The 23,588-nt window shown below is 41.4% G+C and overlaps 1 protein-coding gene, 1 long non-coding RNA gene and 1 other non-coding gene across 7 annotated transcripts in view; 1 reads left to right on the forward strand and 2 right to left on the reverse strand.

Moving 5' to 3' along the window:
• EPB41L4A (erythrocyte membrane protein band 4.1 like 4A) overlaps window positions 1-15,159 on the forward strand; it is a 140,048-nt gene extending 124,889 nt beyond the window's left edge. For all 4 annotated transcript variants that reach the window (XM_030005358.2, XM_030005360.2, XM_030005359.2 and 1 more), the window contains 6 exons: window positions 1,001-1,120; window positions 6,839-6,886; window positions 7,508-7,576; window positions 8,444-8,554; window positions 9,398-9,479; window positions 11,016-15,159. In XM_030005358.2, the coding sequence (XP_029861218.1) occupies window positions 1,001-1,120; window positions 6,839-6,886; window positions 7,508-7,576; window positions 8,444-8,554; window positions 9,398-9,479; window positions 11,016-11,144 (559 nt within the window). In that variant the 3' untranslated portion in view covers window positions 11,145-15,159. The remainder of the gene's footprint in view (window positions 1-1,000; window positions 1,121-6,838; window positions 6,887-7,507; window positions 7,577-8,443; window positions 8,555-9,397; window positions 9,480-11,015) is intronic.
• Window positions 15,160-17,698: 2,539 nt separating this feature from the next.
• Window positions 17,699-22,402, reverse strand: LOC115337320. 2 transcript variants are annotated; one of them, XR_003922088.2, is made up of 5 exons: window positions 22,187-22,402; window positions 21,241-21,311; window positions 20,442-20,652; window positions 18,298-18,604; window positions 17,699-17,879 (listed from the first exon to the last, which is right to left on the reverse strand). It is a non-coding gene; the product is annotated as an uncharacterized LOC115337320 (long non-coding RNA). The 2 variants fall into 2 exon arrangements; XR_003922089.2 differs by having other exon boundaries at window positions 18,314-18,604; window positions 22,187-22,401.
• Window positions 20,962-21,093, reverse strand: LOC115337527. The gene has a single exon (XR_003922179.1). It is a non-coding gene; the product is annotated as a small nucleolar RNA SNORA13 (small nucleolar RNA).
• Window positions 22,403-23,588: the final 1,186 nt, after the last annotated feature.

The raw sequence follows: 23,588 nt of genomic DNA on the forward strand, positions 1-23,588 counted from the left end.
TCTTCTGGTTTCTTCAGTATGCCAGTCATACCGTCCTATCAGAGAACCCACTCTTGGAGTGATATTTTCCAGAGTTATTTCTAAATCCCTGTTGAATTTTAAATTCCTTGCTGTGACCAAGGATATCCATTTGTTCCACCCTAACACTTCATCACACTGTTTGTATGTGCAACCCCAGAACTGTGAAGCATCTGTAATGGCCAAATGCTGGCATGCTGGTTGGCCTGGCTGGTTGTGGCATTGTAAAGTTATTTCAGCCTGCTAACAAACGTACTGAATTTATAGGATTTTGACATTTGGTTTAATCTGTACAACATTCCAATAACGGACTTGTGGATCTAAAAAAAGAAGAAGAAATAAAAGGCATATTATGTCGTTTAGAAGCATACAAGCAGAGACAGGGGCCAAAGCCACAGGGGACGGTGCCGAAGAGGTGCAATTGTGGGATGGTACGTGTCTGGGGCAGCCAGAGAGATCTGCATGCATCCTGGGCTTTGTTGCAGGTCAGGGTGGAGGGACCACTGCCTCTGAGCAGGAACTTGCCAAGGGCATCCCTTGGGGATTTTCCCTGGATCTTAGGAAGGTGCATGCTGCAACAAAGTATTTGGAAAAGTTGTAGTAGTAGAGCCTTGTATCATGATATGTGGCTTAGCCTTGTTGTAGATGAGGTGGGCTGAAATACGTAAACAGGAAAAAAATTCTAGATGTTTGGCTTGGGTTGGGAAGACGAGTTCAAGTTGTGGGCCTGTTCTTAAAGACCTGGGTCATTTCATTTTTGGCTTATGCTGTTTCTAAATAACAAATCAATGAGTTTCCTTTGATACAGATTCTTACATTTTAAGGTAGTTTGGGAACATTACTTGAAATTTAGCAAAATGAAAAGTTAAAGTATTGCATTGCAGGAGCAACGTTTTTTTTGTGTGGGGAGAAGTACTGCGTTGCTTCTCAGAGCATCCTGCATCAGAGACCTCAGACTGAACTCCTGGTACTTCTGTTGCAGATTACGGCAAGAGAATGACATGGTTGACTCGGCTCCTCAGTGGGAAGCTGTGCTACGGCGACAAAAGGAGAAAAACCAGGCAGATCCAAACTACCGGCGATCCAGGCACAGATCTCGATCGTATGTAACCCTTGCCCTCTTTGACATGAAAATTAAGGCTGCTGTAGCATGCTAAAAAAGCAGGAGGAGTATCTCCAGTGTGATGGCGGCCCTTAGCTACTGAGTAACAGAGACTTTCACATGGCACGTTCTCACATTAGCAGATTTGTCTTTGTGGTCAAACTCCCTTTGTTTAGTGATTTGAATTTCAGGGCACAAGTAACGCAGGAAGGGCTTTGTAACAGCGCTGGTCAGGAACTCTCTCCATCACCTTGGATGAGTTTTGTGGCTCATTGAACATTAGTTCTGTAATGAGGACAGCAATTCCCCTCTTCTGGGCAGCAAGTCTGTGCAAACATTCAGATTTTGTGTGTTAGGTGCAGGCATTTTTGTGAAGTGCATGCGCACTTGTTTAATCATACAGTGTCTGCAGTATTGTTCCAGATGAGACCAGCTGCTGATGTCTCCATGTCAATTACCATTGTCAAGCAGCAGTCAGTGATTTATTGCATCCTGATGTCAGGATTTCCATGATGGAGCCACGCTGCCAGGCAGTGCCATTCCTGCTGTCAGCTGGTTTTGATGTGCTGAAGTTGTGAGCTTCTAAAGTTAATTTTCTCTTTAACTAATGAAAATGCTGGTTTCTTTTAATTTATATTTTTCTTCTAATGGCGTGGTTTTGGGGTATAGACACACTGTTTTGTATCATGTTTGTGTCCAGCCTAATCTGCCATCCAAGCAACCACCCAAAGCAGTGCCAGCATCGGCGTGCCCGGCAGGCGGGCAGGCAGGCAGGGCAGGGCTGGGGGTGGGTGTTGAAGAGTGCCAGGAGAGCAGCTGTGAGGCACTGGGAGAAGAAAGCCAAGAGAGAGCAGTCTTGGAAACTGTGTCCCCACCCTCACTGCCTGGCTAACATGGGTGAGTTGCCAGCCCTGATGCTGATGGTGTAATGTGTGACCTCTGTAACACACTTACATAGGTACTTCCCGTTAATGTCTTTTCTTAAATTTACCTTTCATGTTAAGACTTACCAAGAGAAACTGTCTAGTGCCTTAAATGATTATTTCAGTCATACTCATTGAAACCGTAATCCACGCTGAAGTTTCCAGTATTAAAATACACTTGAGTTCTGTTTTCAGTTGCCTGTTTCTGTCTCCAGTTTCATAGCGTACAGTTTTCATTCTTTTATGAGAAATAGAATTTGCCATTAAAATTCCAAATGTTGGAATTTCTACTTTGACTGGCTTTGTACAGACTTGTTCACTTTCAGCTGCACAAAAGTCAAATGTTACTAGGTGTAATTGTACAATGATACATTACTAAAAATCAGGAATATTCAAGCTGACTTTTCTGGAATCCACAAAATATAGCTGATTAAGTTTGATTTACATTTTTTTACTATATACAGAAAGTGCTGTAAACTAGGAAATGTACTCAGTTAATAATGGTTAGATTAAATTTATAGTCAACTTTTCTTTTTTCCCATAGGCCAAGTAAATTTCATTGCCTGGACAGCACGGGCTCCCTCTTGTGGCTAACTTAACTTACGGCTTTTATTTTCCAGCACAGTGACATTCTGAGTTACATTTTATTTAAACTGCTATTAGCACAAAATGTAAATATGCAGCATTTTACTTAACAAGGAAAGGTCCTAGAGGAAGAAAAGAAATGAGGAAATCCTGAAGATTTTGGATGGCTTCTCATTTCTTTTCCCTATTGTGTTAGTGATTAATATATTCCTTCTTTTTGTCTCACTCTTCAGTTTAAAAAAGCAAGACCAAACCAACAAAATAAGCCCAAACCTCCTACGTATGGCACAGATCCTTAATATATGCAAGTAGGAACTAAAAAAAAAGTAAAATGGGAATTCCTTTCAAAATGCTTTAAAAAAAGTTTACTAAAAGGCATTTAACTGTTAACCTGCAGTAGGTTATAAGAGCATTTATTTAATTTAGTTTGGCTCAGCTGTTTGCTTACATGACTGGATGCAGGTCAGAAGGAAGGGAAACCTGATTCCCTGGGATGTAGAGCATGGGTGTTTCTGTTTTTAAATCTGGTCATATGGCCATTTCAATTTGCAGTTAACAATTGATACAAAACCTTCATTTTAGTAGTACAAATAAGTCTTTCACATTGAGTTCCTTATTGCAGTCAGCTTAACTAGAGGTTCACTTTGGAAGCATGAAGTAATGGCTGAAATATTTGTTACTGTGCCTGGCACAGTGCATTTCATTTGCTTGATAATGAGTAATATTAATCATTGGTGGTGGTGAGGTGGTGTCTCCTTGGTCTGAGGAATAAAAATATTTGACAAGAATTTGACCTTTCTTTCTCCTAAAGGAATCGGCAAATAGAGCGAGCTCCCTATTCTAGTTCTACAGGGTTTATTTTCAAGAGTTCATGTAAAACATCTGTGTAGCCAAAGGGCTTTTTTTAATTAAGAAGAATGGCCATTAAAATTCCATGGTTATTTAAATTTACCATTTGTGACTCAAACTGAAATATTAATAAGGGCTCAGATGCAGGCACAAAAAATAATGTAGACCTTATTAATGTGTAGAGTTGTTTGAGCTTGTGAAAACTAAATAAAAATAAACAAAAAACCCCCTGGAGACTCATCACTTACTGGGAATTCCCATTAGGTTTCTTGTGCATTAGAGAATCTGATTAGCGTACAAATTGTCCAAAAGCTATATATTCAGATACAGCAATAGGACAATCTGAGTATATGTTATGTGTCAAAACTGTGAGTTCTAAAACAATTCACAGTAAAATGATGAAGAAAAAGTGAAAGAGGGATTGTTATCTGGCTTTAAAGATTTAATAGAAGGATTGCTTTGTTGTGGGCTGTTAACTATACAAATGTGAATTTCCTATGCAGTATATGCAGTACCTACATTTCACCTTAACAAGACCTTTCTTTTTGTGAGCTTTTCTTCATTTTGCCTTCAAAGGAAGCAGGAACAGGCCTTTGAAAGGAAAATGCTTTTATTAAGATACTTACCTGTATCATATTTCTGGATATTCTTTTGCGAGTAGTTAACTTGAATAAATGCTGAGAGGTTATCCCAGTATGGTAACACTTCTTAAACAGGCAGAAAATAAATAATGTCAAGATGGGAATTCATAAAAGCAGTTTGCTCTGAGGAATCATTGTGTTTAGCCCTTTTCCTTCCCCCCCCCCCCCCCCCCATGGGATGCCATATTGCTAAACTGGTATTTTACAGCAGTGGCTTCCCTATTAGTGTAGTTGCAGCGGTGGAAGGAGGGAGAATGGCAGAGATCACAGAATTAAATGCCTGGCACTGGCCACAGAAAACAGGAGGCACTAGAAAATGGAGAAATGAAGATGACTTCTTATTTAACCACTCTCTTTCCACACTGCCCCACAAATTAATATTTCTTACTGTATGAAAGGCTTCACATGATGTTTGGTGATATGCAAGACTTCAGGCCACATCCTGAACTGTTGTATTTCCATGAATAAGTAAAAGCCATGAGCTGATCAGATGGGTCAGTGGTGTGCACAATACCCTGCTTTGTGGGGATCCTGGTTTTCGGAGCAGCCTTGGGGCTTTGCTTCCTCAGGCAAACTAGGGCTTGTAAGCATTACAAAGCCTCCCTGGAGAAGCTGGTGTTTTTCAGGGAGCTTTCGCATTCCCCACTGCCTGATTATTCATCCTCAGAAGAGGATGCCTATCTTCCCAGCCCCAGGGTGAATGCAGGGTTTGCAGCTGCTGTTTTGTGAGCAGCGGGTTGCATGGAAGGAGAAATCAATTCAAAACTGAGTGGTGAAAAAGGTAGTTAAATGCCACTGCGTACCAAGCTACTGCATCAGGGCGTTTACAGCATGGACAGATGTAAGAAGGAGAGAAGGAGAAGTAAATGCAAGAAGGGAGAAGGAGAGATAGGAGAAGTGAAAATCAGAGAAAATTAAACGCCTTATAATAAGTACAAACACACAAAGCCACAAAAAGCTCTGAACACTGAGAAAAATGGGACTGCAAGCTACTTGTGGCTGTAGCTGTTGCCGCCACAAGGACCTGAGCAGCTGGAACAGACAGCAGAGCCGTCCATCAAGGATGGGAGTCGTCTGGGGCAGCTGCATCATGCTGCCTGGACAGCCATCGCCACCTTGGAGTCCGAGAACTTTATGGGTTAGTTCATACTAGTCCCACTAGGGAATCGCAAGTGTAAGGTTGTTTCTCACCCATCTGTCTCTTTTTGGTATTTATAAAGCAGTAAACTAGTATCTCCCAGTACTTACGCACCTGTAAAATGTTGAAAAAAGAAACCCCGAAACATTACCATCCCTAAATAATCTGCCTTTACGCCAACTGTAAAACATTTACTGCAATATTGATGTCTCTGAACATTATTGCTAGGCTGAATTCTGGAAATGAGCCAAACACAGTAACAGTGAAATAAGAGAACAGTGAAACTTAGTGTTAGTGAGCAGTTTGGAATTATTTCTGATACATCTCTGTCACTGGGCAAAGGAGAGCCGATTTAACAGATGCTAAAACACAGAACTCTGCTGTCCTCCTTGATCTTCATTTAAATTTGGATTATATCACTCCAAAAGCATCTTTGAATATGATAGGCCCTTTTGTTTAAGAAAAAAAAAGCAAGCTGTATGATCTGATGAAATAAGACTTAATCTTTGAGAAACTGTGACTTCAGTGGGAGCATTTATTCATGCTGAATCTGTCTAAAAGTTGCATCCCTCACATCTCAGATGGTATGGAACAGTCTAGCTGTTGATACAATCCCAATGAAAAGAGTTATCTGATCTCTCCATGCAAATGTAGTCCCTACCACTGTGTAAAATGCTTATTTAATCTATTACTCTGCATGGGTTTTGGTGACTTCGAGGTGCAACTTCAGCAACAGCAGTGGTTTTGCACTAACCCCGCGATAAAATAGGGTAAGAAAACCAAAAATGAAGAGGATCCAGTTTGGAGACAGTATCTTCTGTAATTCAGTGGAAAATATAAGGCATGCCATTCAGGCTTGCTTTACTAAATCTCTGTGTCTGCAACAGGGAAATTACAATTTTGCCTAAGTACTTTCCCTGTGAATTAAATACTTGTTAAAGTCTTTATATGTGTGAGTATGCGTGGTTGCTGGTTTGGTTTGTTCCTTGTTGGTTTTTTGTCCTGAACATCACAAAGGTAAACGAAGTGAGCAGAAACCCTTCTTGGAAATGACCAGAAAGCAAGAGGCTGTACTGTTAACGCAGCTGAGCAATGGATCCTCTTTACTGGTGCTCACTGGGAATGTCCAGGGATTACTGGTGTGTGTCCCTGGCTTGGCCTGTCCCTCCTCCTGCCCACAAAGGGCTCTGTGGGCCATAGGACATTTCTGAGGGCCTTCTCCAAAAGTATTATTCCAAAACACATTGTCCTCAGCTGGGTAAGGGGTGGCAGTAGCTGGGCACTGATTTGGCTTGGGAAGCTCTGCTGTTGTTTATATTTTGTGCATACTCTTGCTGAAGGCTAGTGGAACAGGAATTGTGATTAAGAGCCTGTCATTCAAGAAATTACTTTTCAATAGAAGTAAAGTGATGAAGTTTAATGCATTTTCTGAGGTAACAAACATTAAAATTGAAGTCACTGGTAGATTACATTTACCATGATTTCTGTGCAGGGTCTGTGCTGTTAAAGGTTATTTGAACAGCAACATGTCAGATGATGGTTTTCACAGTTATGTCTTTGTTGTCTTTGTTGGTATTTATAGGAGAAGCCCAGATGTACAAGCTAAGGAAGAACTGTGGAAACATATTCAGTAAGTACGGTCCTTGTAGGGACCGAGGGACTGCTTGGTTTGCCTCTAATGTAGTTATTCACATCCCCTGCACTGTGGCTGTAAGGCATTACGTTCTGATTTAGCTATGTGCCACAGTAAATTATGCGGGTGTTAATGACCCGCTATGCATAGAAGATACTGCAGATCACTGAATGTACTGAATACACATGACCATTGTATGTAGATGAATTATTAAAGAAGAATACATAATTTTAGAGATTTATTCCTCTGTGACTTCCAAAATGTCCTTGTTTGTAATACTGACACTTTTAGGATGAGGTCCCATATGTTATAGAACTACCAGTTAGGAAGATAGCTATTCCAAAGCATATTTGATGTTCAGTATAGACGATGTTATATATACTGTGAAGCAACAAGATCAGATTTGCAGGGAGGTGAGAGGAGGGTGGAACAGGATGCGACATGCAGTTGAAGCAATCAAGGCAAAGTTAATAGGTTTCCTATTTTGATGTCAAGATAGCTTCAGGGCTGACAACAGCTTGTTTCAGTAAATCTTTTCAGCCTAATATAATAAAAATAAGAACAGTTTTGCAGTTGGTAGCTACTGTTACATTTTTTACTTTGCCTAATCCTTTCTAGGAAGGAGCTCGTGGATCCATCTGGCCTGTCTGAGGAGCAATTGAAAGAAATTCCATACACTAAAATAGAGTGAGTTTATGTCAGGATTTTTCTTTGTGAATACAAAAGCCCACTTTTCTTATTTTACTGTGAACTCTGTCATACTGAAATAGGAGTGGGTTTGCACATAATCTCTAAGCTTTTATCTACTCCAAATGCTCATCCGGGATGGGTTGGGTGAGGATACATAACGATTTTAAACCCTAATATTTTCTTTTTCCAAAATACGAAAAAAATCATCTTCATCTCTCGCTATCTCTCCCACACACTTGTGAACTTGTCTCCCTATGCCATCCATCAATCTGTTTTATGTTACACACTACAGAATCAGAGAGAACTGAATGCAAACAAGCAAATCCATTTATTTCTTAAACTTCTGCTTCCTTTTAAATTTTTATTCCAGTCATCTAAGGCACTGTTTGACCTGTTCAACCCCTTTCCTTGCTTGTCATGGGCAGCTGCCAGGGCATAGCTATTTCCTTAAGAACTGACATCTATTTCACTGTGATAATTGCCCATTTGGGATGCCATGTGTCAGTGCAAGCAGCTGCATGTAGCAGAAATGGGATCCCTGTTTGCATTACAATGTGCTTCCACAACACCACTAAACAGGAAAGGCTGATGTTAAAGCTGTATGTGTTAGTGCATTATTTATTAAATAGTCCCATTCTCAAATATGGGCATGCTAGTTTGTGACCTTTACACTTTTAAAGCATTGAATTCCAAGTACAGACCCATAAGAGAAGCGTCAGCCTTTTAAATGCAGCCAGTGCAAGAAGCCGTCTGTTATACTTTAATAAGAAATGGGAGGATCTCTCAGTCTACAGCTGAATTTATGTTTTTGTGCCAAAGATCAGGTTTACTAACCTACTGTTGTGCATTCTGTGTCTCTCTTAGGACTCAAGGTGACCCGATCCGCATTAGGCATTCACATTCCCCTCGAAGCTACCGTCAGTATCGGCGGTCGCAGTGCTCTGATGGTGAAAGATCTGTCCTGTCTGAAGTGAAGTACGTGAATGTGGTTGCTAGCAATGGACTGGTTTAGTGTGGCCCAGAAGTTGTTCAAAGATCATGATTAGATTAGAAGTGGCATAAACGTGGTTGGTTGCTAGCATAGGATTCAGGCAACCCTCTAAATAGTAGGTCTTCAGAGCTAAATGACGCAAACAAGTACAAAAACATTTCTGATCTATTCTGGGCCACAGAGGCTTGCTTGATCCCCTTGGAAGGGGGAAAAACTGAAAAAGCCAAAATAAACCTATATTGCTCTTCAGTGGTAGGTCATGAAGTTGCCTGAGGGATGAGAACTCATGAGTTGCTTTCCAGATACCTTCATGCTTAACAGAGTTAAGATGTCATCTGTATTTGTTTCATGGGAACTCTAGCACAACCCTCTTCAGCAATGGGTGGATCAGTCTTTCCTAGAAGGCTGATTTGTAAAGGGTGTACTTAAAAATGGGAAAGTGATAGCCCTGTTCTCAGTTTTATTAAATATCAAAAGCAGTCCCTTGATGATATCACCTACTTGGGAGGCTAGTTTTAGCTGGATGGCACCCTGAAGGACGTGTGGCACACCCATGATTTCAGGTGAGACTCATCTCACATGAAGTTGGGCTGCCTCTGTAGACCAGGAGGAGACAGGCCCCTTGAGAAGGGATGGGATGACCTGTGCCCTGAAGGTGCCCACTGACTACTGAGTATCAGCATGATAGCTAAAGTCAGGTGATAAGCCTTTTGGATTTTGCCTTTCAGATCTATGTAGCTGTCTGGGTCAGTTTCATTATTCTTCCTCTGCACAGTTATAGTTTACTTCATTATAGCAACATCCATTTTGTAATATTGTAATTTCAGTGCGAAAACTGATCTGGTGCCTCCACTGCCTGTTACACGATCTTCAGATGCAAAAGGTCCTAGCATACAATTGACTCAACAGGTTAGTAATTGTGCATCTGCTGCAATTTTCCTTTTTTTGGAGGGAGAAGTTGGGGTTCTAGTGCATTATTTAAATTAGATCTTTGTTTTTCAGTGAAAATTAAAGCTGGCTGAGATTTTTTCAGCAGCAGTGTGACTTGAAATTTTACATTTTGGTTATATTTACACTTTGTTTATATTTCCACGTATATGTAGTTCTGTAGCATATGCCCCTGCAAACACCTGCTTCTGCTGCTGGAGGACTCTTTCCCAGTTTGAGTTTGATGCTTCCTTAAGCTGATACCCTGTTCTCCACAGAGGAGAATCAACTTTCACAATTTCTTAAAATATGCAAGTGTGCTTGGGATGGAGTTGTAATCACAACCTACTATAATTTATTCGCCTCTTCGTAGAGGTTTTCTTAAAGTTTTGTTGCTTGGGCTTGAAGCATTGCCTTTTTTTCTTTTTTTCCCCAAATGCTGGATGTTTTTTTACGTTACTGAAAACTAAAAAGGATAGAACTTGTCTTTTTAAAGATAATCACTGGCTTTCATCATACATTAGAGTACCATATCTCTAAGCTTTGGTAGTTTTGTTAAGCTCAAAATGTGAGAAGCAAATTCTATTCAAAAAGCACTTGCAGGTCTGTTGTGCAAGCACACAAAAGGAAAACCAAAACATGGAAGGGAGAATTCCAGATACCTAACTTCCCACACCAGTCATCATGTCTGTTAATCTGGCATGTGGATATACCAAAACCTCATGCTGATACTGTATGTAGTGTGGAAACTGCACAGAATACAACCAGCAAAATATGCCATAGTTTGTCTTATAAGCAGTTAGAATAACTTAAGCTTGAATAATTTTAAAACAATAAACAGGTATTTTTCACTTTAAGGCTAGCTAACACACTACCTGTTCTTTTATAGGAATTAAATTCAAGGATATTTGTATTCCTGCATATGGTGGAAACTGAAAAAGATGAGCTGTCCTTGATGTTTCTGTAAGGACTTGCTCCAGCAATGAAGGGGAAGTTGGTATACTTAAGGCTAAGCACATTTATGTGCTTTGTAGAAATAGATAACTTGTGTGATTGAGTCCTGTTCAAAATTCACAGTCTTATTTCCCATACAAAGTGGCTTAAATTCATACTCTGCAAGGAATTAATGTTACAATGTTCAGTGTCCACAAACACCTCCATTTTCCCTTTGCCCCAGACCTGGTCACAACAGTGACCATTAATTCCTTGTGAGTGCTTGCTTGCAGCATTTTGCTAAATATCAAATAATTAGTGATGGTATTTCCTGAAAAGGGAATATGAATGCAAATAGCACAGAGGGGCAGCAGCTGGCAGGGGAGAGAGGAGGCAAGAGGGGGGAAAAGTTCTGTTTGTTCAAATAAATGTAGAGACTTTAATATTCCTGGTGTGCATATATATATATATATATAAAAAAAAATTGCTATATCATTAGCCTAAGGCTGTCATAGCAACAGTTATCAAAATATACTATTTAAATTCTGCTATACCTTTTCAACAACGCTAATTTGTTCCCTTCAGAGACAGAACGGATCTAAAGACAGCCTAATAGAAGAAACATCTCAGCTATCCACTAACAACGTCGATGGAAAACCCACCACTAAGATCGTAAAAACAGTACAGGTGTCACGCTTCAAGGTGGAGACTTGACTGCCATAACTGAAGGTGGTGAATGGATTTTATTCTTTGGAAACTGAGAATTTTCAGTGTGTGTGTGCAAGGGAAGGAACTGAAGTCAACGTGGTAGCAATTTCTTCAATACACTCAGAAGTGCAGCCTGCTTGTTGGGAAGGCCAGGCAATGCTTTTATCACCGAAACTGTTCTAGTGGTGTGACTGATCGAGGAGAAGCTGCCTGATCAGACAACCAAAAAGAAAAATCTTACTAAAACTGAATGATCAGCAGTTACATTCCAAAAAATGGAACAAAAAAAATTGCTGCAACAAAACAGGCTTTATGGTCTGCTCTGTAACTGAATAGCCTTTTTCCAAAAAATGACTGTTAACTGACATGATCAGGACCAGATGCTTCAAGAGAAGCAAAATAGTCATATTTTTGGCCAATTGTGCAATACAGTGTGATATGGGGAGAATTATCTTCACAATTTTATATGGGGATCAACTTGTGTCCTAAGGACTGATAGCTCTTACAAGGTTTATTTTAGCCTAGCACAACAGATGCTGATGTTGTTAATACAAATGTTGACTCAACATGTTTTAGCTCAAAAATAATAGACATGGTAACACCCTGTAGCAGAGAGTTCCAGAGGTGATACAGACATACTTTCCCTTGGCAGTTTTAAGTGTTCTCAATTTTGAACGCCCTTTTTTGTTGAGGGACTATTTAATTGAACATTCCATACCATAGGAATACATCTATCACCTTATAGTAAACCACACTGGAAAAAAACTGGAGAATATGTACTGACCCATTGTATTAAGACTGCTTAGCAAGGCACTTAAGTACTGGTTAAATGAAACCTGTAGAGTAGGATTTAAGACAGCTAGCAAATAGCCTTTTTTTTTTTTTTTTTTAAACTAGATTAGCAAAGTCTGCCTTAATCTCTTTTCATATTAAATAATCAATGCTAGTAACTTTGGATACTTTTCTCTGAGCCACTTCTACTATGATAAAATGACAAAGGCAGTATTTCAGGTATGATAATTGCAATTTTTTTCTCAATTTTTTTCTATTGTCACGGTAGGAATAGTAAGTTTTAATGATGCTGCACATTGAGTGGGTTATCTTCTAGTATGTAACTGAAGTGATGCCTAGCTCTTCTCCTGTCCTGTCACTTTGTACAAATAGCTGAAAGTCATTCCTCTGCCTCCCATTTGTCCACAGTCAGCACATGGTGTAGAGCCTTCTGGCATTGCTTACTAAGAAGCTTAGCAAAATCTTTGTGTGGTGAAAGTAACTTTTGCTAAGTGTAATCTCCAAACTAAATATTGAATTTGTCAAACAGCATTGGAATTGGCTGTGGTAAGTAGCTCGTGCTTTTTTACATCTGTCCTCCTTAAACTCAACCCCCATGGCCTTCAGTGATTTGCAGTGATCCTGTGTCTTGTACCCCTAGCAACACCATACCAGGGGACTGCAGCCCTGTCAGAAGTGCAGTACTGTTTGAGAACTGGAGTGACCATAAGGCGTCTAAGTTATGTTTTACAAGAGGTGTGGGATTACTAATACACATTTTAACTAACCAAACTGAAAAGTGAAACCTTGTATGATGTTTTATTTTCCAGTTCATTTTTTGATTCTTTATTGTTTCATGATCTGAAGTGGTCAGGTAGATGCTACTAGCCAGGGTGGTAGCCTTACAGTTTGTATATTCCTATCACCGTTATGGATTGGTCTGCATGTTGGAAGATGCTGCATTGTGCCAAGGAAGGCAGATTCACTTAATTGAATATTGTTCTTTGACCACTTATTTTGGACAGTTCTTCTTCAGTCTCAGTGAACAAATCAAAGGGAAGGAAAGAGCTTAGAACCCTGTTAGAATTCTGTTTTCATGGAGGTTCTTCAGCATTTTCTGAATTTACTATGGATTTCATTCTAGGACATTGTTGGGCTTGGCTTAAAGTATTTGCTTAAATTGTTTTGTAAGTCTGTTAAATGGTTTCATTGTCATTGCTTCAATTTAAAGTGATCCTTTAGGATCTACTTATGACCTTGTATAGTATTCTTACAAGCACCAGTTCAAAAAAAAAAAACCCAAAACAAAGGCAAAAAAAACCCAAACACAAAAAAGCCCATCACTGCGGCAAAGATTGTGGTGATACAGATTCATCTAGAGCATCACAGTCTTTTGGAAGACTACTGAGATATGACAAACCACCCAAGAACTGGTTACAGTGTCTGCAATGAAAGCCACTCCTTATTTCTTCAAGAAGGTGTTCCAGGCTGGAGCATTATGCACTTGCTTGTAGTTTGTTGCTTTCTAAATCATTACCATTATTCTGCATTCCTTACGCAGGCACAGGTGAGTAGAACATATCTACTACTTGAGGAGGATTTGTGTTGTTATTATTTGAGAATTATCTGTACATAGTGTCTGTATCTTGCCAATCCTCAAATATTGATCAAGAAGAAAACTATTAAGGTTTATATCCAACCTCCTGTTTTCCTGTATGTTGTCATCTGCCTGTGGGCTTTTGTGGATACCAACAGCCAAGTGTGTGGTATTTTACTTATCCCACTACATCAGAAAATAGGCTGTATCTAATCTAATACTGATAGGTTTCAGTTCTCAAGTCACAGGAGAGTCGTTTCATAATCAAGCCAACTTTTTTACATTTAAATGAGAAATTTACAGAAAGACTCCTGGATTTGATTTAGTGGTCTTCTGTCCAATGAGACTATGTAGGAAGCAGGTTTTAGCAAGTCTAATGCTCAGTCTGGGGCACTATGATACAGTTTTGTATCTGCAAAAGAAAGCCTAAGCTTAACACCTGTATTACATGTTAAGTGTGAGTGCCAGAACAAGGGAAAACTTGGACAAGGACACCAGTGTCAGCTAATAGTACAGAAAAATAAACTACTGCCATATGCAAGCCTCCTTTCCCTTTAAGCTTCTCTTCCTCAGTCACTTGAGGAAAGGCACCTTTTTTTGTGACCTTGTTATTTTTGTGTGAGAGAGACCTACAAGTGATGAATCACTGAAAGCACTTACTGTGTCACAGCTATGCTCTGTAGCCCTAAACCGGCCCTACAGCATCTCTTAAGTGGCTGGCCTCTTGAGCTCTGAGCTACACCTTGCCCTTTCCACTGTTGCTACCTTTCCCTGGCTTTCCTGGGACTTTCACTGCCTAGAGGCAGTTACATTTTCAAACCTGAAGTTTGGATGTCAGTCCATAGTCCTTGTACCTCCTGATGAGTCAGGCAAAAAACAGGAGATGTATAACTGTGTCAGGCAAAGTTTACCCTGGGGTTGGATGCCATACAGATGTGTCCTCACATGGACAAAGGACTGATATTGGAGATATTCTCATCCTAATTCTGCTTCTAGTCTGCTGAACTGATCTCAGGCCAACAATTTTAACTTTGTGCCTCTGCATTTACCTCTTCTGAGACTTCTGTAAGTGCTAAAAATAGGTAAGTTACGGAACTCGCTCACTAATTAGCAACACTGACAACATAGACATACCTCTTTGCAAAACATGTCTTTTTTACAAAAAAGAGGGCTTGCTAACCACACCACAAAAGCATTTTTTTATATCCCATATTGGTCCCTGTGCTTGTTAGCTGCTGTTTTCTTTCATTAGGAGCTAACCTTGACCTGCGGTTTTCTACAATGCACTTCTTACCCATCTACCTAACCTTGCAACTTGTATTCTAATTGAGCTCCTTATATTGGAAGATGTTAGTTGGGAAAAAAAAATCACTACCATTTAAGTTGCCAAATTAATCATCTTTATACAGGTGTATATTGAACTGAATAGATAGCACATTTTCTTTGGGGAAAGCCTGTTTAATTCAAAGCTCCCTAGAAAGAGGTTTGAAAACAACATACATAAACATATCGATGTGATGCTTATGTTCTATGTACATTAAGTATTCATGAAGCAACTGTGTGCTTTATTTTAAATTGAGTTTGATAGATGGCTGTGTCAATACTTGTGTCCAGGTTATTTAAAAGTCAAGTAAAACTTGAATTTTTAGGGCATTCCATGGTTGCCTGTGTGTCTTACTTACACTACACAAAGGAGCAAAGCCTTCAGAAACACAGATTCATTTGACAACACCATCTGGTAAAAACAGGTGTCATACCAATTAAAATCCACTTGAGGATACTGCTTCTTCAGATTAAGTATTTTTCCTGGTAACAGAAAGTTGCCAGCCTAAGTTTTATACTTCCAGTGTATATCCATACTACAGTTTCCTTTCTTACCTAAACATCACCAGAAAGGAACAGCAGACTACATAAGCTGTCAAAACCAAACATACAGATGCAAAGCCAGTGTGGCACATGCGCTCTCCTTAATGTGCCTGTTTTAATTTCTCTCCTGTATTTGTCTCCTGGATAGGAGTTGCAGTGGGTTGCCCTTGGCTGGATGCCAGGTACCCACCAAGCAGCTCTGTCACTCCCCTGCTCAGCAGGACAGTGGGGGAGAGGAACTAAGATGGAAAAAAAAAAAATTGTGGGTCAAAATAAAGGCAGTTTAATAAAGCAAAAGCAAAGGCCATGCACAGAAGGAAAGGAAAACAAGATTTATTCCCTACTTCCCGTCAGCAGCTGATGTTCAGCCACTTCCTGGGAAGCAGGGCTTCAGTACACCTACCAGTTGCTCCAGAAGACAAGTGTCATAATAACAAATGCCCCCCCCCCCCCCCCCCGCTCCCCTCTTAGGTTTTATTGCTGAGCAGACACCATATGGTCTGGAATATCCCTTTGGTCAGTTTGGGTCAGCTGTCCCAGCTGTGTCCCCTCCCAAGATCTCAACCACCCCCAGCCTACTGGGCAAGGGGCAACATTGGAGAGACAGCTCTGATGCAGTAGCCAAAACACTGGTGTGTTATCAACACCCTTCTAGCTACCCATACAAAGCACAGCACTATGAGGGCTGCTATGGGGAAAATTAACTCCATCTCAGCCAGACCCAATACGAGAGTGAAGAAAACCACTGCCCTCCCAGCTGGTCACCAATTAAATGATACAGCTTACTCAATGTTAAAATCTCAAAAATAGCTAGGACTATGCAGTTATTTCCTCAGTGAGAATATCAGAATGTAATGGACATTCTTCATAAAATACTACTGTTGTATTTACTACAAATGAGCCCCTTTGCTAGGGAAAAGAGGTAACAATCTGACAGTCAAGAATGCCTCCACAGGTCATCCACTGATAGACTGTTTTCATTTAATAGGGCTAGCCTTAGTCCACTCAGATGCAGTGTGCTAAAAGGTTAAAGAGAAATCTGGAACAAGCCAATTTTCTTTCTGTGCATACCTCTCAAGAGTTCTGATTTGCAGCCTTTAATACAGAGCACTCTTCCACAGAGCACTCGAGGCAAGTAACAGAAAGGAGGGTTGGTGCAACACCAAGCCAGTGCACAAAGCTTTGTTCTCTTGTTCCCCTAGACCACCTTGAGAATCTGTCCTCCTTTCTACTTTTTAATACTATCAACTTCAACAGTCTTCTCAGATATTTTGTTCATGTAAAACAGAGGAAGGGAAAAAAAATAGTTAAGGAGTCTTGAGGTTTTTTCAAGGGTACAGTCCAGTTAGCAACTCATAAAAACTAAAAGGCAGTCCTAATGCTTAACACCATACTTAATGTTCACCAGCATTACTATTTTAGTAATCAGTGCCCCTTACATGCACCTATTCCTCCCTCTCCCTCATTTTTTCTTTCTTCCACTACACTATGAAGCAGGTATTACACACTGAAGCTTAAGATTCTAAAATTTTTCTTGTTGAAAGGGAATTAACATTTTAGACAGCAGTCATTAAAACTTGGCATTAGCTGTCGCTGTCAAGAGTTTAAAAAAAAAAAGTAGTCTTAAAAGCTATTCCTGCCAGTCTTGCACTTGAAGAACAAAGACCCATGAGCAAAACTCCTGAACAGATGGTATCTTCAGGGAATATGATCCCTAACAGAAAACCTAAACTTTCAAGTGCATCCAATAATTACATGTTGGATCACTAAAATTTAACTACTCTTGTCTAAACCTCCTTCCCTCTCTACAACCCAAAAACTAACTTATGCTTAGACTTTGCATTAATAATTTACTTACATTCAGTACTGAAAAAATCAGACATTGCAAGATACGTAATTCCAGCATTTGCTCTTCTGATAAAATTAATTTATCATAAGTCTTCCTGAAAAAACCACCAGGAATTCCAGTTGTTATCCCTACAGTATTTTGCTCTACTTCAAGTTTAGTTGAAGTACCGTATTATGCAGCTGATTAAGGTAATAATAAACCAAACTTGCAGTTTTCCATGTTGGAGACCTTTCCTGCTATTTTTAACCACAGGTTTGCTGAACTTTAATTTCTACTTTTCCCCACTACAATACAAATCTCAGCTAACTCAATCTCTGAGAACTACAGAAGACCATGGTTTCAGTGATCACCTCCCACCCACTTAATAGCTCCTAGGTTTTATTTAGTCCAAAGGGGTGAATTGGTATCCCAAAAACAACGTAGAGGAACTCAGAACTGTCAGAAGCAACTGCTGTTATAGCTTGGGAAAGACAGAAATTCTTAGAACAAAACCATAAATCTTTATTTTTTGTCTACATAAACATTAGCAGATACTGCCCCAATAGTTCCTTGTGCTACTACATGCAGCCTTAACATTTCATCTTTTTAACAGTTTGCGTCTTATGGAGTGGTCCTGCAGAGATTCCCACTGGTCTCAGGCTCGTTATAACAATTCTTCCTAGGGAAAAAAGTAAACACAATGTGAGATTGGACACATGTAGCACACAGCTGTCTTCAGTAACATCCTCTAGATGCCCGAGACTGGCACAAAGTTACAAGGATCAGCTTCTCCCTCATCCCTTTGGAAAAACATTAAAAGCCAAAGTCTGAAAAACTAATTTTTGAAGAGCTTACATGCAAGAGAGGCTCTTTGCCCATCTAAGCAAGGTTTCAGATTCTAACTACAAGTTGGCGGCAGTACTAACACTTTCTAGCTGGTGGGAATCAACAGAAAGTTTTGTAGTAGTAGCTCATGTATAAAGCACAGACGTGTGTGCAACAGTTTAAGAGAATAGTAAGCCAATAATAAAAAGATGAGATTAGTAATTTTATGTTGAAAAACAAGTAGCGGTCCTGTTATTAAATACATTACTCACAGTGGATTACACATACATTTCTCTTCCCAGTGTCTGGCAGGTTCATAAAAAAGAGTGCCCATCCTTCTCTTCAGCCTTGCAAAAAACCCCAGTGACTATGGTGCTGAAGGTCTGGGATGGATTTCACTAGTTCATTTTCTGTCAACAGCACTGGTAAAGCAATAAGTGCATCTGTGTTTTTCATGTTGCTCAAGCGGATTTTCACATTTCAATGCCTGAACCTTTCTGATTCTAGTATTTTCAAGGGCATTGTGATGAACTTGAAGGAATTTCATCACTTCACAGAAGATTTCTGTTACATTCTTTCCTGCAAGAAAACCAACAGTGATGTAGTGGATCTTACATCACTCACATTGACTTCTCTATGAACACGCGTGTATTCATGCAAAATACTGAACCATCTTCAGTTTAATTTTTCCCAAAAAGTTACTTAAGTAATTTCTCATCAGGAAATAGCATATATTCTTTAAACAAATCCAGATCAACCAGTCTGGTAGCAGCTGGGAAATCACTTTCTGAAGCTGTCTTCAGCATGGACAACTACTGGATCACAAACTTCCTTCAGAACTTGACTCAGCTCAGTTTGCACAGCTTCGCTTAAGAATGTCATGTTGTCTCGTGAACTGCTGCCAAATAATCAGTCTGCTTTCCCAGAGCTGCAGTCACATTTTGAAAGCTGCTCCTGCAAACACCACAAAATTATACAATCTATATTTTTCTTCTGCGGTAGTTTGTACAGTATTATGGATTTCTAGCACAGTGAAAAAAGAATAAAAAAAGAAGGCAACAAAACTGTTTATTGCTCAAAAGACTGAGTAATCCAAAAGACTCATTAATGGGTACCAAATGCCACCCCAATTCTTCCCAAAACTTCTCCATAACTTTTATCTCTTCCAAGTTTTCTTGAACAGTATTTATAATTTTTCCATGGAAATATCACTGTGCAGCACTGCCTCAGTACCCTCCTCTTCACTATGTCTCTAGGAGAGCTGGATGCATCAGTGAAACAACAAAAACAATAACACAAACAAATATGCAAAAGACACTTTTGGTTGTGTCCTAGAACATAATGCATAATGAAGTTTAAAGGAGGCACAATTGCACAAGATGTGTAAGCAGGACATCTTGTATTGGTTTTCTACTCCATTCAATCTACCTTTCATCACTGCTGTACTTTCCTATGTCTGAGCAACTAGCCCGTTTACAGTCATAAAAGTCAGCTGCTGCTGCTAAAAAAAACCTCCAGCATTTTTTTCTTTCACCAAGTACCGCATGTATTCAATGGGAACACCACGCTGTAGCATGTGGTGTAATATTGTGACCCTTTCTAATTTACAAGACAATCAGTAATTTCTTCAGTTTGACTTAAAATTTAAGTTTGCACTCTGAATTTCACCTTCAATATAGTCTTCAGTCTCTATAGCCTTGAAAGTCTCTATAAACTGACTCAGCTCTAATACTTAATAGGCTGTCAGTAAGCTGTCAAATAGTTTACTCAGTATGGTTTGCATCCCCTGAAATGCAGGTAAGGTATGACGATGATTTCTCTGTACTGGATCATTCTTAGATCACATTTCCAATATTGACCAAGAAGGTCCTGGCTTCAAAGACTTGGATTATTTGTCATGCCCTTGGGTATGTAGGTTATACAAACCACAGTTTCAGCACTGAAGATATCTTTCATAATACACGCAATTTTTATTAGTGCCTTGTTTGTACCACTGAATTTCATGCTGACTTGCACTACTCAACCTTTCAACAGTGTTGACTTTTCCAAGACCCTACAGTGAAACAGCATACTGCATATAAGATTCTGAGCTGTCACATTTCAGCAGGCTTTGATTCAGTCCTTGTATTCTGAACTGCTCCACAGTATCACCCCCCAAAACCAAACATAGAAAAGCACAGACGCCTCTGGGACACACTGGCAGCCATGCACTGCTTTTAATAAGCCGCTCACACCAAACCTTTTACTTTGCTTTTGTTGATGAGAACATTGTCATCAGGCTGATCTCACTCTCAATGTTTCAATTCCAATTTCTGCTCGGAAGTCATTCTGCCAAACTTCTTTTTCAACAGAAAGTCTGCTTCATTGTAAGACAAGGCTGAAGGACACAGCTGCCCAAGAAATTATTGTTACTCACCTAATGAAGGAGGTTGCAGGACAGCTGGGCAATCAGTACTTTGCAACTTTTTCCTACATGCCCTTCTAATGCTTAGAGGCTTTCACCACATCAGGCTATCTCTGTGAGCTTCTGAACTTTCAGCAAAACACACTACAACTCTGTAAGAACTGTTCGTAGAGTTAAGCATTCTGGTAGGAACAGGCCCCACAGTCCCCAAGGTGAGAGCTGCCTGCAACAGCAATATTAAAGTATACTTTACATTTTCAAAAGTGTATCAAGGAAAGACTGTTCTGTGTACAGCAGAAGAGTAGAATACATTATTATCCAATATCGAAGAGTCCTGCAGAGGGATTCTCTTTATGCCGTTCCAATACAGATGTAAGATCTTATCACAATAGACAGGACAGCTAAACAATGCTAGAAGCGGCCATTATAATTTTAGTTTTTCCTCTTATAATAACTGTCAGAGTCTTCATTTAAAAAGACTGAAGCACAAAGTCTACCATGTAACTGCTCAACCATACAATTTCTAGATTTTTTTTGTCCTTGCGAAAACAGGGAGGAGAAAGGTAAATAACCAGCTCCTTAAACAGTTTGAGCAAGAATTCCTGTTTGCCTTTTTTGACACCACATTCATTCTGGACAGGAATGAACAGGCAACACAAAGGCAAAAATTTAAGTATTAGAACTGATCACCTCTGCAAAATTAAATTAACAGCATATGAAAAAGATTAATTCATCAACAGGCAAATACCTAAGAATTCACAAATAAGTAACATTTTATACAGAGTAAGCATTTAATAAAAACCAAGCACACCATGCTCTTGGGACATCTTGTGGTCATGCTGGTGCCTGCTCTGGCCATTGACAGACTTCCACTGCTTTCATCTGAAATAAAATGGAGAACACACGTTCACTTGGAAGAGTGACCAAGATACACAAACAGCACAAGGAGCCTAACAAGATACACAAACAGCACAAGGAGCCTAACAAGAAATACCTGAAATAGTTCCTTGATTTCCAAGAACAGACAGCAGACTCTATGTCCCCCCTACCCTCAAAAAAAAAAAAAAAAAAAAAAAAGCCCCAGTCATCCCTATCAACACATTTTAAGATTAAGGGTTACTCTATTAGACAAGTTCCCGTGGCCGCTACAGCAACCACGAATTAGGCGGAAACCCATCAACATTTCAGAAAGCCAGGCACCGGTGGCTGTGTACGATGGCCTCAGCCATCTTTCGCACGTTACTGAAAAAGTGTTCCTTTAAAACGGGTGGTTCTTCTATCGAGGGATATGGTGCATTTAAGACCGTGCACTGCTGGCCACATGGCAAAAGCGTGCCCAAAAGAGTTCAGTATAAACCAACCACATAAAGCAACTAGAAAAATCGTTCTTCCAAAACGTGAGCTTTTGGAAAGTTCTCCCAAGCAGCAGTGAGAAGCCTACATAGCAGCCTTCAAAACTAGAAACTCCAGAGGATGAAAGACCACCGATTCACTCAATGCTTTGTTTCATGGAGACAAGATAAGGAGGGGGGAAGGAAAGGTCATTCGCATGCTAAAGCGGCACGGCTGTTCCCCTCACAAACTGGCACTCCAGGCCCGGCCAAGCCCTCCCAGCCCCAAGCCCTCCCAGCTCCCGTGCCCGCGGCACCTCACAGAGCGGGGAGAGCAGCACTAGGCTTTCGGGGAGGACGTTTCAAGGCCCGCCGCCGACTCCCGTTACCGGACCAGCCCGCCCCGCCCGCTACAGCCTGGCCTACCTCTTCAGCGAGCACCCTGACCCGGTCGGCCGCCGCCAGCAGAGACCCGACAAGCTCTGGACCGTTAAGGCGCCTCGGCCCCTTCCCCGCGCCCCGGCGGGCAAGTCCTCGGTCCGGCGACGGGCGGGCTCACCCGAGCCCCACCGCGCGCGCCTGCCGGCCCCGCGCCCCCAACCGTCGCCTAACAGCCTCCGCGCGCGCCGAGGAAAAGACCAGCGACCCCTGCTGCTCCCCGCATGCCTCAAGAGGGATGAACCAATGATCCCGCGGGGGGGGGGGGGGCGAACGCGACACACGCCGTGAGCCAGCTCCTCCCGCAGCACAGAAGAGCGTACCGGGTCTTCCATAGGCGGGAGGCTACAACCTCCGTCCCTTCACCAGATAGACTTCCGAACAGGAGCAAGGCGTCGAGGTCTAGGACAACACCGTCCCGAACCACCTGCGCGAACACGGCGATGGAAGCAGCCCGGGGAGAAGGGTCAGGGCGGGGCGGGGCCTGCGTGCACTGCACGCCATGCACTGGCATGCGCAGTGCCGCCGCCAGGCCGTTGAGGGCGGGCTGGGAGCCGAGCGAGTGCCGCCTTCGTCTCGGCGCCGCCGACCGGAGCGTGAGGGAGCTGCCGCCCGCGGTGGGTGTTCAGTGCCCTGGGGCGGTGGCGCCGCGGGTTTTGGTGCTGAAGCGGCTGCGCTGGGAAATTTCCCCTTGTACCTGTTGTCCTGTGGCAAGGGGGCTGCCGTGTGTGCAGCGTGTTTACGCCAGCGAGCTGGGCGCGTTGTGGAGCTTTCGCCAGTATGGCTTGTCCGAGCTGGGCCCCTAATGGTACAAGTAAGCTGCCACAGAAAACGTCTGTCGTGCCTGAAGCTCTCACTCTGTTAAGGCTCCCTGCTGCAGGCACGGGGTCCTCCTGGGCAGCACTTTCTGGGGGACTCGCATGGTGGGCGATGATCATCATGCTCACAGGCCCCATTAGGTTTTGCTTCTGAGCACGCTGGGTCTGCGTTTTTGCAGTAGCTCTTCTGAAAGGTGACAAAGTTCATAGTGAGACAGCTGCACCTAAGCGTCCTGATCTTGTGTATCACTCATTTGTGATCATATTGGTAGTGCCCTGCTGTTTGCTTCCCAGCTGGAGGAGCATGTGCAAACTAACCAACCTTAATTCAGATAGGTGAAGTGTGCAATAGCCCTGGACATTTAACACTTGAACGCTGGCAGAGGCTCTGTTCTGAGTGCACAATTTCCAGATTTGCTGACCCTGTAAGTGGAAGCAGTACATACCACGTTTGAAAGATTGTGAGAAGAGGGGAATAGAGAGCAGTTATGTATACCAGGAGGATAAACGGGGACCACAACTGGAGAAAAAGCAGAATGAGGCTAGTATCAGCTGTAGAGAAATGTGAGACC

The sequence above is a fragment of the Aquila chrysaetos genome, chromosome Z (genome assembly GCF_900496995.4).
Source record: "Aquila chrysaetos chrysaetos chromosome Z, bAquChr1.4, whole genome shotgun sequence".
Lineage (NCBI taxonomy): Eukaryota > Metazoa > Chordata > Aves > Accipitriformes > Accipitridae > Aquila > Aquila chrysaetos.